The sequence below is a fragment of the Notolepis coatsorum genome, assembly GCF_963971535.1.
Source record: "Notolepis coatsorum genome assembly, chromosome: 15".
NCBI lineage: Eukaryota > Metazoa > Chordata > Actinopteri > Aulopiformes > Paralepididae > Notolepis > Notolepis coatsorum.
The window spans coordinates 61,347,538-61,363,779 of record NC_140179.1 but is presented as its reverse complement, the minus strand read 5'-3'; the positions used below and the strand labels follow the sequence as shown (position 1 = coordinate 61,363,779).

The 16,242-nt window shown below is 41.6% G+C and overlaps 1 protein-coding gene across 1 annotated transcript in view; it reads right to left on the bottom strand.

Moving 5' to 3' along the window:
- LOC311242067 (formin-2-like) overlaps window positions 1–16,242 on the bottom strand; it is a gene marked incomplete at its 5' end in the record, with an annotated part of 151,592 nt that overhangs the window by 110,521 nt on the left and 24,829 nt on the right. Inside the window, one exon of the mRNA XM_084331018.1 lies at window positions 11,683–11,858. Within this exon, the coding sequence (XP_084187144.1) occupies window positions 11,683–11,858 (176 nt within the window). The remainder of the gene's footprint in view (window positions 1–11,682; window positions 11,859–16,242) is intronic.

The following is a 16,242-nucleotide window of genomic DNA, read 5'->3' as shown; positions in this document are numbered from 1 at the left end:
ATGTTAGTGGATAAAGAAAGACTCCATCGTGTTAGTGGATAAACACTCCATCGTGTTAGTGGATAAAGAAACACTCCATGTTATTGGATAAACACTCCATCGTGGTAGTGGATAAACACTCCATCGTGGTAGTGGATAAACACTCCATCGTGTTAGTGGATAAACACTCCATCATGGTAGTGGATAAACACTCCATCGTGGTAGTGGAATTTTTTATTAATTTTTTACCACCATTCGCCTTTTCATGTCACGCACCACTTAGAGGGCGCTCACGCACCACAAGGGGTGCGCACACCACAGTTTGGGAACCACTGTGTTAGTGGATAAAGAAAGACTCCATCGTGTTAGTGGATAAACAGTCCATCTTGTTAGTGGATAAAGAAAGACTCCATCGTGTTAGTGGATAAACACTCCATCGTGTTAGTGGATAAAGAAAGACTCCATCGTGTTAGTGGATAAACACTCCATCTTGTTAGTGGATAAAGAAAGACTCCCATCGTGTTAGTGGATAAACACTCCATCGTGTTAGTGGATAAAGAAACACTCCATCATGTTAGTGGATAAACACTCGATCATGTTAGTGGATAAACACTCCATCTTGTTAGTGGATAAACACTCCATCGTGTTAGTGGATAAACACTCCATCGTGTTAGTGGATAAACACTCCCATCGTGTTAGTGAATAAACACTCAATCGTGTTAGTGGATAAACACTCCATCGTGTTAGTGGATAAACACTCCCATCGTGTTAGTGGATAAACACTCCCATCGTGTTAGTGGATAAACACTCCCATCGTGTTAGTGGATAAACACTCCCATCGTGTTAGTGGATAAACACTCCCATCATGTTAGTGGATAAACACTCCCATCGTGTTAATGGATAAACACTCCATCGTGTTAGTGGATAACACTCCATCATGTTAGTGGATAAACACTCCCATCGTGTTAGTGGATAAACACTCCATCATGTTAGTGGATAAACACTCCCATCATGTTAGTGGATAAACACTCCATCATGTTAGTGGATAAAGAAAGACTCCATCGTGTTAGTGGATAAACACTCCATCTTGTTAGTGGATAAAGAAAGACTCCCATCGTGTTAGTGGATAAACACTCCATCGTGTTAGTGGATAAAGAAAGACTCCATCGTGTTAGTGGATAAACACTCCATCGTGTTAGTGGATAAAGAAAGACTCCATTGTGTTAGTGGATAAACACTCCATCTTGTTAGTGGATAAAGAAAGACTCCATCGTGTTAGTGGATAAACACTTCATCGTGTTAGTGGATAAAGAAAGACTCCATCGTGTTAGTGGATAAACACTCCATCGTGTTAGTGGATAAACACTCCATCGTGTTAGTGGATAAACACTCCATCGTGTTAGTGGATAAACACTCCATCGTGTTAGTGGATAAACACTCCATCATGTTAGTGGATAAACACTCCATCATGTTAGTGGATAAACACTCCATCTTGTTAGTGGATAAAGACTCCATCATGTTAGTGGATAAACACTCCATCATGTTAGTGGATAAACACTCCATCGTGTTAGTGGATAAACACTCCATCATGTTAGTGGATAAACACTCCATCTTGTTAGTGGATAAACACTCCATCGTGGTAGTGGATAAACACTCCATCGTGTTAGTGGATAAAGAAAGACTCCATCGTGTTAGTGGATAAAGAAAGACTCCATCGTGTTAGTGGATAAACACTCCATCGTGGTAGTGGATAAACACTCCATCGTGGTAGTGGATAAACACTCCATTGTGGTAGTGGATAAACACTCCATTGTGGTAGTGGATAAACACTCCATCGTGGTAGTGGATAAACACTCCATCGTGGTAGTGGATAAACACTCCATTGTGGTAGTGGATAAAGAAAGACTCCATCGTGTTAGTGGATAAACACTCCATCTTGTTAGTGGATAAAGAAAAACTCCATCGTGTTAGTGGATAAACACTCCATCGTGTTAGTGGATAAACGCTCCATCGTGTTAGTGGATAAAGAAAGACTCCATCGTGTTAGTGGATAAACACTCCATCATGTTAGTGGATAAAGAAAGACTCCATCGTGTTAGTGGATAAACACTCCATCTTGTTAGTGGATAAAGAAAAACTCCATCCTGTTAGTGGATAAACACTCCATCGTGTTAGTGGATAAACGATCCATCGTGTTAGTGGATAAAGAAAGACTCCATCGTGTTAGTGGATAAACACTCCATCTTGATAGTGGATAAAGAAAGACCCCATCGTGTTAGTGGATAAACACTCCATCGTGTTCGTGGATAACGAAAGACTCCATCATGTTAGTGGATAAAGAAACAGTCCATCGTGTTAGTGGATAAAGACTCCTCCATCGTGTTAGTGGATAAAGAAACAGTCCATCGTGTTAGTGGATAAAGACTCCTCCATCGTGTTAGTGGATAAAGACTCCTCCATCGTGTTAGTGGATAAAGACTCCTCCATCGTGTTAGTGGATAAAGAAACAGTCCATCGTGTTAGTGGATAAAGACTCCTCCATCGTGTTAGTGTATAAAGACTCCTCCATCATGTTAGTGGATAAAGAAACAGTCCATCGTGTTAGTGGATAAAGACTCCTCCATCGTGTTAGTGAATAAAGACTCCTCCATCGTGTTAGTGGATAAAGACTCCTCCATCGTGTTAGTGGATAAAGACTCCTCCATCGTGTTAGTGGATAAACACTCCATCGTGTTAGTGGATAAACACTCCATCGTGTTAGTGGATAAACACTCCATCATGTTAGTGGATAAACACTCCATCTTGTTAGTGGATAAACACTCCATCGTGGTAGTGGATAAACACTCCATCGTGTTAGTGGATAAACACTCCATCGTGTTAGTGGATAAAGAAAGACTCCATCGTGTTAGTGGATAAACACTCCATTGTGGTAGTGGATAAACACTCCATCGTGGTAGTGGATAAACACTCCATTGTGGTAGTGGATAAACACTCCATTGTGGTAGTGGATAAACACTCCATCGTGTTAGTGGATAAACACTCCATCGTGGTAGTGGATAAACACTCCATCGTGGTAGTGGATAAACACTCCATCGTGGTAGTGGATAAACACTCCATCTTGTTAGTGGATAAAGAAAAACTCCATCGTGTTAGTGGATAAACACTCCATCGTGTTAGTGGATAAATGCTCCATTGTGTTAGTGGATAAAGAAAGACTCCATCGTGTTAGTGGATAAACACTCCATCATGTTAGTGGATAAAGAAAGACTCCATCGTGTTAGTGGATAAACACTCCATCTTGTTAGTGGATAAAGAAAAACTCCATCCTGTTAGTGGATAAACACTCCATCGTGTTAGTGGATAAAGAAAGACTCCATCGTGTTAGTGGATAAACACTCCATCTTGATAGTGGATAAAGAAAGACCCCATCGTGTTAGTGGATAAACACTCCATCGTGTTCGTGGATAACGAAAGACTCCATCATGTTAGTGGATAAAGAAACAGTCCATCGTGTTAGTGGATAAAGACTCCTCCATCGTGTTATTGGATAAAGAAACAGTCCATCGTGTTAGTGGATAAAGACTCCTCCATCGTGTTAGTGGATAAAGACTCCTCCATCGTGTTAGTGGATAAAGAAACAGTCCATCGTGTTAGTGGATAAAGACTCCTCCATCGTGTTAGTGGATAAAGACTCCTCCATCATGTTAGTGGATAAAGAAACAGTCCATCGTGTTAGTGGATAAAGACTCCTCCATCGTGTTAGTGAATAAAGACTCCTCCATCGTGTTAGTGGATAAAGACTCCTCCATCGTGTTAGTGGATAAAGACTCCTCCATCGTGTTAGTGGATAAAGACTCCTCCATCGTGTTAGTGGATAAAGACTCCTCCATCGTGTTAGTGGATAAAGAAACACTCCATCATGTTAGTGGATAAAGACTCCTCCATCGTGTTAGTGAATAAAGACTCCTCCATCGTGTTAGTGGATAAAGACTCCTCCATCGTGTTAGTGGATAAAGACTCCTCCATCGTGTTAGTGAATAAAGACTCCTCCATCGTGTTAGTGAATAAAGACTCCTCCATCGTGTTAGTGGATAAAGACTCCTCCATCATGTTAGTGAATAAAGACTCCATCGTGTTAGTGGATAAAGACTCGTCCATCGTGTTAGTGGATAAAGAAACACTCCATCATGTTAGTGGATAAAGAAACAGTCCATCGTGTTAGTGGATAAAGACTCCTCCATCGTGTTAGTGGATAAAGAAAGACTCCATCGTGTTAGTGGATAAAGACTCCTCCATCGTGTTAGTGGATAAAGACTCCTCCATCGTGTTAGTGGATAAAGAAACACTCCATCGTGTTAGTGGATAAAGACTCCTCCATCGTGTTAGTGGATAAAGAAAAACTCCATCGTGTTAGTGAATAAAGACTCCTCCATCGTGTTAGTGGATAAAGACTCCTCCATCGTGTTAGTGAATAAAGACTCCTCCATCGTGTTAGTGGATAAAGACTCCTCCATCGTGTTAGTGGATAAAGACTCCTCCATCGTGTTAGTGGATAAAGACTCCTCCATCGTGTTAGTGGATAAAGACTCCTCCATCGTGTTAGCAGACAGAATGAGTCAGCAGAGCAGCATAGTCAGACAAAACGATATCCAAACTCATCTCTCTCTCACACACACACACACTTCTCAATAGAATCCTTCTCTGTTCTCTTCTCTCATTCCCCACGTATCCTCCGTTGAACTGTGGCTGTTGTGGACAACGAGACGTCGTCCACTGGCAATTCCATTCATTCTGAAATATCCTCCTCTTCTTGCTCCTCTCCTCCTTTCATCACCCTTTTTTATCATTTTCCTCATTCCTTGCTGTGCCTGCACCCCCCCACCCATATCTCCCTCCCTCCCTCCCTCCCTCCCTCCCTCCCTCCCTCCCTCCCTCCCTCCCTCCCTCCCTCCCTCCCTCTCTCTCTCTGCTGGCTTTGCAGGTTTCAGCAGTCAGATCCAGTTCTGCTGTGATGGCGACCAGCCATAGGGCGGAGAGAGAGAGAGGGAGAGAGAGAGACAGGGGGAAAGATAAAGAGGAAGTGTGGCTGTGAAAGAGAGTGATGGAGAGAGAGGGGATGTGTGAGAGAGAGAGTGGTGTGTGTGTGTGTGTGTATGTGATGGAGAGAGAGGGGATTGGGTGCGAGAGAGTGTTGTGTGTGTATGTGATGGAGAGAGAGAGAGAGGGGATGGGGTGCGAGAGAGAGAGAGTATGTAAAGTGTAAGGGAGAAAGAGGAAGGTGTCTGTACAGGGGGAGAGATGAGTGTGGGTACCGGATGTCTACATTGCAATGACTCTGCATCTCATGAATTTACAAGACTGACAGACACACAAACACACAGACAGCCGAGACAAGGTAGGTACTGAAGCTGCCATGACTAACATAGGTTTTAAATCAGTCTCCTTCTGATGATGTCATTAAGGTTTCTCCTGCCTCCTACAAAGCTACCAAATGCACGACCAGTGTTGCCAACCACACTGACAGAGTCGCCCTTCAAGTGTCGCCTGAGTGCCATGGACAGAAATTCTTATCATGAGTCATTGTTTTCTTGCTTATTAACCTCTTAAGCTGTAGCTGTATATTTTCAAAAAATTCACCTAAAAGTCAAGTCAAAGATCAAAGATTTTTATTGCCATGTATGGACGAATCCACATTGGAATACGGGTACATGAGCAAACACTGTGTAAACAGTACAGGAAAAATATGTAAAAACACAGTATAAAAAGGACAAATGCTAAAATTGATATCGAACATCCCCTAAAAGTGCATATCATAGTTAAAACAGCGCTTCCACAAACCTGACTAATAACACTAATAAAAACACAGAAACAAAATACCCAAGTAAATGGAAGATTGCTCCACTTCTACAAGGTCCATTTGCATGTTCTTGGTATCTAGGGACATCTATGGACCTCAGGGAATCTATTCCCAGTATCAGAGATATTGTGTCTGTTACTATGCTTGAGTAAATTGTAATGAACCAAAGGAGAATATAAATTATTATTATAATTTTTCTTTTTTCCACCTTTAACGGTGAATAACACCATGCTAACATTGACCAGACGTGAACAATTGCCACTGAGCTCATTCAGCACCTTCTTGAGATCAAGTGTACAAAAAGCTAATTAATAAAGGGCAGATGATTTGCAGGGTTTTTTGGGTGTAACGGTACGTGTATTCGCCCCGCGACTTTGGTACATCCAGCCATACGACGAATACGGTTCGTCTAGGTCAGTGGTTCTCAACTGGTCTAGCCTCGGGACCCAACATTTTCCTTAGTCATTAAGTCGCGACCCAAATTTTTTAACCACTATGATTTATAATTTTTTTTTAATAATTGCAGTAATACGCAATCTTTTATGCACTGTTAAAAACATGAAATAAACACAAAAAAGTGCAACAAAAGTGCAACTAGGGCTAAAAACCCAATGAAATAAAATAATAATAAATAATATGCTTCTTAGCAGATTTCTTAGCTTAACATAACAGACCTACGTTTGGGGGAACTAATGGGATAACTGGGGTTGCAACAAAAGTGCAACTAGGGCTAAAAACCCAATGAAATTAAATAATAATAATAAATAATTATGCTTCTTAGCAGACTTCTTAGCTTAACATAACAGACCTACAGTAAGTTTGGGGGAACTAATATGATAACTGGGGTTGCAACAAAAGTGCAACTAGGGCTAAAAACATTATGAAATAAAATAATAATAATAAATAATATATCCTTCTTAGCAGACTTCTTAGCTTAACATCCCAGGGAACTAATGGGATAACTGGGGATGTTGTTTGCTCCTGACAAGAGTCTCAAAGTCTGGGGTGATGGTAGACAAAGCAACTCTGAGGTCATGCTCAATGTCCAATCTGTTCCTCTGCTTTGTCTTCAGCTGGACCAGAGCTGAGAAGCCACTTTCACAAAGATAGGTAGTTAAAAAAAAAAAAATCTTAAATCTTAAATCTTAATTTTTTTTTTTTTTTACACATACATCCGTGACCCACTCAAAATGTCCCCGCGACCCACCAGTTGAGAAACACTGGTCTAGGTTATACTAGGGTTGCACATTTTACAAATGAACACCAAATATCTTTATTTGACTTTACACTGGCTTACTTTGATCTTTAACATTGAATATTAAGCTTGTATTGCCAAATTTAGATGAATAAAACTTTGGAGTTTGACAGAACAAATTAACAAACTGTTCTCCCCTCCTCCCCATTTATTACAGGTGTTCCTGAAACAAAACCATGAATGAATGATATGTTTGTAACACAGCAGGGTCATTACAATAGGCTGAAAATGTTCAGCCCAATAATGTTAACCAATGGAAAGACACACACACCAACTTTCTCCCTCAGACTTTCAGTCACAGCTGATCCGAGAGAGAAAAAGACTAACGCACTACATACTTTTCCCGGACTGATCATCTGAGCTACTCTCCAGTCGAGCTGCTGCAGTGTTTAAATCCAAAATAGATAAATCCTCTGCCATGTTGTGTAACTCATCTCTTCTCTAGAGTCTTCTTTCTCTGCTTTACGTGATAAAATCTACTCTAGAAGTGAAACTGAAACTTAAAAAGCTACACCGTGGGGGGTGGGGGCGGTAGGCAATTAATTTACTCAGTGGATGCCTGAACACAGAATGACACCAGTACCAGTGACTAACACGGCAAGCCTATGTTGAACTAAGTATAACTTAATAGAAAATTATTATATTTAATACTAATAATTATAATAATTAATATAAAAATAATTAATATTTTTTTCCTGTTATACCAAACTCGTACCGAACCGTGCCCGCAAAACCGAGGTACGTACCGAACCGTGGCTTCCGTGTACCGTTACACCCCTAATAGATACAGTACTGAATTTTGCCGAACACATGCAATTTTAAATATGAATATAGAATATCAGGCCTATAAATTACCTTATTATGGCCAAGTCATACATCTATGGATCGGGCCAAATCTCCTCTTTCCAATGGCAGAGTTCAATCTGGATTTAGTACCACCAGGTACCCCTGACCGGGCAGCAAAGACCGTGAATAAAATATACTGTAAGTACAGTTACTTTTTTGTAATGAGAAATGTGCCACCATTTTATCAGACTGAGACGCGTTTCTTTTCTAGACATTCACAGAAGGTAAAGAAACAAACTACGTTCTATTTTATGGCAATAACATTCAGGTTCGTTCGACCTGTGTGACATGATCAGGAAAAATAAGGTTCAAAAATAATTTCACGCCAGACGGCTCCAAGTGGGGTAGTGTAGTTTTATGAAATTCGAAAGCCCATCGAAATTCCTGGGTCTCTTCTTTCATAGGACTACACACACATATGACAGCTTCCTTTATTTCCGTCTAATTCATCTGGTTTCCACCGGGATGCGCAGAGATATTTATAAACTCATATTTCGCTAATAAAGTCCAATGCACACACCGGGCGATTTTTGCCAGCCGACTGATTTTTTTAAGCCAGGCGACGGATAGAATGTTATCGCTTCCATTGTTATGAATGAGAGAACCCACACAGCAGGAGATTTTCGAGCGATGAGGTTTTCGCTCTGATCTGGGATCTGTTAAGACGTAAACTTACATCAAACCATGGACACATTGCAGTTCGCATACAGGACAAACAGGTCCACTTACGACGCGGTCTCCCAGGTACTGCATAACACCCTTTCTCATCTCGACAGTCAGAAGGGGGGCTATGTGAGATTGCTGTTCATTGACTATAGTTCGGCTTTCAATACCATAGTCCCCCATAGGCTGACAAGTTGATTGATCTGGGTCTCAACCCCACCCTGAGCGCCTGGATCCTGGACTTTCTGACCGACAGGCCCCAGGCAGTCAGGGTGGGTGGACACACCTCCAACTCATCGGGTCCCCCCAGGGCTGTGTTCTCAGCCCCCTGCTGTATTCGCTGTACACACATGACTGTGTGGCCAGGTTCAGCTCCAACTCCATAGTGAAGTTTGCGGACGACACGTGGTGGTGGGTCTGATCTCTGACAATGACGAGAAGGCCTATCGGAAGGAGGTTGATGTCCTGGCACGATGGTGCCGGGATAACAGCCTACTCCTGAACATTGGTAAGACCAAGGAGCTGATCATGGATTTTAGGAGAATACAGCAGGGGACACACATGCCACTGTGGATAAATGGGGCTGTTGTGGACAGGGTGAGCAGTTTTAAGTACCTGGGAGTCCGCATCACAGAGGACCTGACATGGACAACACACACACTGTGGTGAAAAAGGCAAAGCAGCGCCTCTACCACAGAGTATCGGGGGAAGAGCATCCTGACTGGGAACATCACTGCCTGGTTTGGAAACAGCACTGCCCATGACAGGAAGGCCCTACAGAGAGTGGTGCGCTCAGCAGAGCGTACTACGGGTATTGCACTACCACCCCTGCAGGACTTATACAATAGGAGGTGCAAATACAGAGCCTGCAGAATAATGAAGGACCCTCACCACCCCAACAATAGCCTGTTCAAGCTGCTGCGGTCAGGCAAGTGCCTCCGCATACGGCTCAGCTTCTTCCCCCAGGCCATCAGAACATTGAACACTGATCTCTACACACACAAGCACACATGAACACACATCTGCACTCTCACATACAAACACACCACAGGTCACTTTAATCACATGAGAAGAGGTCACTTCAAAGGAAAGGAAAAAGGTCACTTTAAAGAAAAAAAAGAAAATATAACTGGATGTTTTTGTATAGTATAGTTAGGATAGCATAGTGACATAGGGCAGCACTGTATATTGTATAGAAAGTGTACATAGGACGCATTGCCTTTTGTATTTTATCTTTATCATGTCTATTTTATTTCTATTCTATTTTATTCTTTTATTATTATTTGTATTTTTTACACAATCGAAGCGGGCATGGCCACCTTCATTTCACTATACGTCTTGTGTATGTATGTGATGAATAAACCTCTTGAATCTTGAATCGTGGTAGTGGAGCCGATCTTACATCAAACCTGGTGTTGGTGCCTCTGATCTGGGATCTGTTTAGATGTAAACTTACATCAAACCCGGTGGTAGTGCATCTGATCTGGGATCTGTTAAGATGTAAACTTACATCAAACCTGGTGTTGGTGCATCAGATCTGTCTCCCTGTCTCGTAGTGATGACCGGAGTGTTGGATGTCCCGTGATGATGACCGGGAGGATGCGACGCCCCCTTGCCTCAAATAGATCCGCCATCAGCTCTATTTTTTATCTTTCAAAATGTTCAGTTGCTATTGCATGCACTTATGTGTTTCATTACGCTTGTGAGTGCATGCTTTACTAACTGTTTTGCCTGCTTTATTGCAACACTACTATCACCGACATCTAAGAAGGGAGATCCCCCCTTGAATGGCCCTTCTAAGGTTTCTCTCCTCCACATTGCCTGTGGTGCATTTTTTTCTATTGCTAGGTTTTAGTGAGTTTTTCCTTACCTTCGTGTGGGGCATGTCTGGGAGTGTTGCATTTTATTTATTTTAAATGTTTTGGACTTTATGGTGTTTTTGTTTTGTTATTGATTTATTGTAGGGATGCCCTGATCACGTTTTTTGCCACCGATACCGATCACCGATCGTCTAAAAGCCATATCGGCCGATACCGATGGTTTTTGGTTTTATAAAAAAAAAGAAAATAATTAAATATATACTTTTTTTTATATATATATATATATATATATTATATATTATATAATTATACTTGTAGTTGTATTATCTGCGAGACATCGCCACCACGCAACAAGTCAAAATGCTCGCTATCTGCAAACAGCTCCACTCTCGGTGTGTATACTCTGCTTTGGTCAAATCACATTCAGCATGCCCTCAGCAGGGTATATCTGCGGCTCTGCAGATATACCCTACTCCCTCAGCTAGCCCCTTTCATGACTGCGATGCAAGCCAGGAGCTCGAATACGCATCGAATCAATGTTATAAGACATTGATATCAGGAGCTATCTGTAGCTACTGCTAGCCGGCTAGATAACGTTAAGACAACGCCTCAGTGAACTATTTAGTTTACTGGGACATTTCATATAGAGCTAACGTGAGCTACCTAGCTAACGGAGGTATCATGCACTACTAGACTATTGCTGGAGCATTTGTTGATATCAGGAGCTATCAGTAGTTAGCCAGCTAGATACCGTTAGACAATGCCTCATGTATTAAACTAAAAGTGAATAGTTGACTGGGTAATTTTGTTTAAACAGTAACGATAGCTAGGTAGCTAACGTTAGCTCACGGTCGCATGCACCAGAGTAGAGCAGACTGCCGGAGGCAATAGGAGCTGTTTACACGGGTGCGGGAGGGGCAGGGGAGGAGGAGGAGGAGGAGGGGCCGTGCGCTGCAGCTCTGTGTGCTTGAGACAGAAGTCAGCGAGTGAGATCTCTGCTAAGAATTGGATCATGTTTTTCTATCGGTTTTCACGATCGGCAAAAATAAAGCATTATCGGAATTCACCGATCTCATATTTATACTGAATATCGGCCAATACCGATCGCTGGCCGATCGATCGGGGCATCCCTAATTTATTGTGATGTTTCTTCTTGACTTGTTTAAAGAAGACGTGTCCGGCCAATGGGGACATTAACGTGTGTTGTCGGGCCTTACAAATACATTTGATTTGATCTGGGATCTGTTGGGACGTAAACTTACATCAAACCTGGTGTTGGTGCAGCAGATCTGCGTGGCGCTGCCCCCCAGCTGCTCTCGGAAACAGTCCGTGAACGGCAGCAGGAGACCCATCGCCAGGATCCTGGAACACAGCCTCTCCGCCTCCTCAGGCTCCGCCTCTTCCTGTTGTAAAAACAGCTTCTCCAACAGGGTACGACCTGGAGAGAGAGAGAGAGAGAGATGGAGACAGGGGGAAGAGGGAGGTAGAGCGAGAGGACAGGGCAGAGAGACAAAAGAGAATGATGAGCTATTGGACTCGTTTTTCCCAGGGTGCAGTGCATCAAATGGTGGTTTCAGTAAATAAGTTAAAAAAAATTACCTCTTCAGCTTAACCTTTTAATACACACAATAATGCCACTTACTCATTACATCCACGCTGTCATGATTATACTGTAAGTGAGACTCATTACATCCACACCGTCATGATTGTACTGTAAGTGAGCTATTTTGTTTCTCTACTTGTATTCTGTCCATTTTATGCACATTTGTATGTATATTTTGTGTCTGCGCTTCATGCATTGCTTTTATTCTGTAAATGTCACTCATTCTATGCCTATTTTATGTTCATATATGTCTATTATACTGCTGTGAAGCACTTCAAACACTACAAATAAAGTGTATTATTATTATTATTAATATTATCATCATCAAGGCTTCAAGAAATAGTGGGAGGGTTGTTTTATACCTATTTACGCAAACTTTTTTTTACCTATTTACGCAAACAATATGTTAAAAATTCTGCTGCTAGGGTTCTCACCCGCACCAAGCCCTGGCACCACATCACCCCCACCCTCATCCACCTCCACCGGCTTCCAGTCAAGCCCTGCATCAATTTCAAGATCCTCCTCATCACCTACAAACCCTGTCACTCCCTTGCCCCCCGGTACCTAGCCGACCTCCTCCATCCCTACATCCCACCCAGGAGGCTGCGGTCCTCTGACTCCGGTCTCCTCTCCATCCCCACCACCAACCGGCACACGGTTGGTCCCAGAGCCTTCTCTGTTGCCGCACCCACCCTCTGGAACCCCCTCGCTCCAAACATCCGTAGTGCTACATCCCTGCACTCTTTCAAATCCTAACTCAAAACCCACCTGTTCACCAAATTTGTAAATGACTGCCTGATTTCCCTCTTTTCTTTTTTACTTTGTTAAGTTGTTCCCCATCCCCTTTCCCTAGATGCCCCCTACTGTTAAGCGCCTTGGGTCTCCTGAAAGGCGTTATATAAATCTAAGATATTATTATATTGAATTCTCTGGAACTCACAAGTACAATTTGCGTTGTACCTACTGTATACCCTGTGCTTTGTAACAATGACAATAACATTTAATTGAAGTGAACTGATGTCAGTGGAACTGAACCCAGGCGCTGTGCATGATCCACACTTGTTTAATGCAAATCAAGAATTCAAATTATTTCCATCGCCCAGGATATTTCAATCAATATATGTGAACATGAGCTACTCTCTTCTCCCAAAGCCAGAAACCAGAGAAGAAAGACTCAAACCTGTGATAAACGTGTATAAAATCTGGAGCTGCTCCATAGAATAGACAGAATTTTATTTGTTATACCCAAATTTAATTAGCTTTATTCTGTCGTAATGGTCTCGGCTCTGAAGCAAGACTCTGTGTTCTCAGTGTCATTTAGAACAGTTCTCCCAATTTGAGTTTGTTCTCTAGCTTTTGGATATGGGAGAGAGTTGTTTATGTTCACTAATGTTCCCACAGAACGCAATGGCCCGCCTGATCTCCGATCTACCAAAGTCAGCCCATGTTACCCCACTAATAATAATAATACACTTTATTTGTATAGCACCTTTCATACAGAAACTGCAGCTCAAAGTGCTTCACAACAGAAAAAAGACGGGCATAAAATAAAAAATAAACTGCAGTGGACGTGCATGGAGATGGTAACTGCGAGCAAAGCAGTCGAAAACGGCGCATTTCTGGAGACTAATGTTATGTTTTGACAACAGATGTTTTGACAAATTGCTTGTATTGCCAACTATACTTGCAAATGTTTTATTGCACTTGTGGCAACGTGCATTGTCGGCATCGACTTTCGTAAAGTGTACCCAGATTTTCGTTTTGTTCTCTCCGCCATGATGATAATAATAATAATAATAATAATAATAATAATAATAATAATAATAATAATAATAATAATAATAATAATAATAATAATAATAATAATAATAATAATAATAATAATAATAAGCACAGAGCTCGGTCTGTGTCCTCAGCGGTTGAAGCGCTGAGGACACAGACCGAGCTCTGCGCTCATTGTTCTCTCCGCCATGATAATAATAATAATGAGCGCAGAGCTCGGTCTGTGTCCTCAGCTTCAAGCGCTGAGGACACAGACCGAGCTCTGCGCTCATTATTATTATTATCATGGAGGAGAGAACAAAACGAAGACAACACACGTTGCCACAAGTGCAATAAAACATTTGCAAGTATGGGTGGCAATACAAGCAATTTGTCAAAACATCTGTTGTCAAAACATAACATTAGTCTCCGGAAATGCGCCGTTGGGACTAGTTGTCATGTCGCCTGGATGCCCAGGATGCGGTGTCCCTCGCGGTCAGATACTAGTAACGTTACGCGACGCATAGAGGTTCTTTCACATTGGCTGGGGGGGGGGCGTTAGCCGGATGACAACCAATCATGCAGGACATGGTCTCAATATGCGTGACGCGTGAAAGGAGACACGAATGCTGTACAATCACGCGCAATGCGCGACGTCTGGTCACCCTAGGCATCCAGAGCTGAAGATAACATTTAGAATATATTTCACTATCTAACTTGGGGATGTATTAATTCTATCCTTGCAGAGTTTGACATATAGATGAAAGAATGTTCTTCTTTCTTGACTTGACCATCATAACTAAAACTAAACTAGTTTGTTTTAATCCATTGATTAGATTACATTCAAATGTAACCATACACTACATGCCTTTATATGTAGGTTCTCATGACCGAATGTCCTCGTCTGATAAATCTCTCTCTCTCTCTCTCTCTCTCTCTCTCTCTCTCTCTCTCTCTCTCTCTCTCTCTCTCTCTCTCTCTCTCTCTCTCTCTCTCTCTCACAATGGGAGCACTCCTCTTAGCAAAGCTCATTGACCTCTTTATGTGTACTTGATTACATGTGTCCTACTAATGAAATCTATATTGATCATAAAGATCCGTTGACACGCGTTCATGATTCATGGATCCGGTTCCAAATTGGCGTCACTCACTTTGACTCGTTTCTGTCCTGTGTTTGCAGAGAAGGTGGGGGGGAGAGGTACATTTTGTTCTTACACTCTTATCTTCTCTACAATAACATGACAAAATTGGACTGGTGGGCACAGAGCTTAGCTGAGAGTGAAGTCGTATATACACGCTGATTAACCATTATTAGGGCTGTACCGAATCGTTCGAAGCTTTATTCATAACATTGACAGTGTCTATTCATTCTGTTTAAACCAATGGGGTTTTTCTTCACAGTTGCAGATAAAGATTAGGCTACACTAATATTATACTATTATAGTATATGACTAGTCATAAACATTTTTATAAAACATTTATCATAAATGATGTAGCCTATCTGCATCCGCTTGGCGCTCCATCAAGACGTCCCCATCACTTTCGGACCAACCGTGCCCTTATTGGATTATTTATTCATTAATTTAATCTGATTAATCGCTTTATTCAAATTAAGGATTTTGTTTGAGGATTTTTTCTTCTTTTTATGATTATATCATGAAATATGGTGACAGATATTTCGAAGCTTCATTCGAAAACTTGAAACTTTTAATGTAAAAAAATTACATTCGGTACAGCCCTAGTATACACACTGATTAACCATTATACAGGTGCAGCTCAACAAATTAGAAAAGTGGAAAAGTTTTTTTATTTCAGTAATTCAATTCAAAAAGCAAAACTCTCCTAGATTATAGATTCATTACACACAACGTTAAATATTTCAAGCCTTTATTTGTTTTAATTTGGATGATTATGGCTTACAGCGCATGAAAGCTCAAAATTCAGTATCTCAGAAAGTTTGATAAGACAAAAAAAAAAGATTTATATAGAAATGTCGGCCTTCTGAAAAGTATGTTCATGTATGTTCACTCAGTACTTGGGTGGGGCTCCTTTTGCACAAATTACTGCATCAATACAGCGAAATATATAGACTCTTCCACGATATTCTAATGTATTGAGCTGCACCTGTACATTGAATATGTCGAGTTTGGAGCCAATAAGAGTGGTTAATTGCTTAATCAAGGCGTGTATACATGCAAGCTCAACGCGTTAAGTGCTTTCTAGTTGGCCACGATGGGAGCACTCCTCTACGCCGAGCTCATCGACCGCTCTTTTTTACCACACAACTTACAGACCACACAACTTACAGACAACACAACTTACAGACCACACAACTTACAGACCACACAACTTACAGACCACACAACTTACAGACCACACAACTTGCAGACCACACAACTTACAGACCAGACAACTTACAGACCACACAACTTACAGACCAGACAACTTACAGACCAGA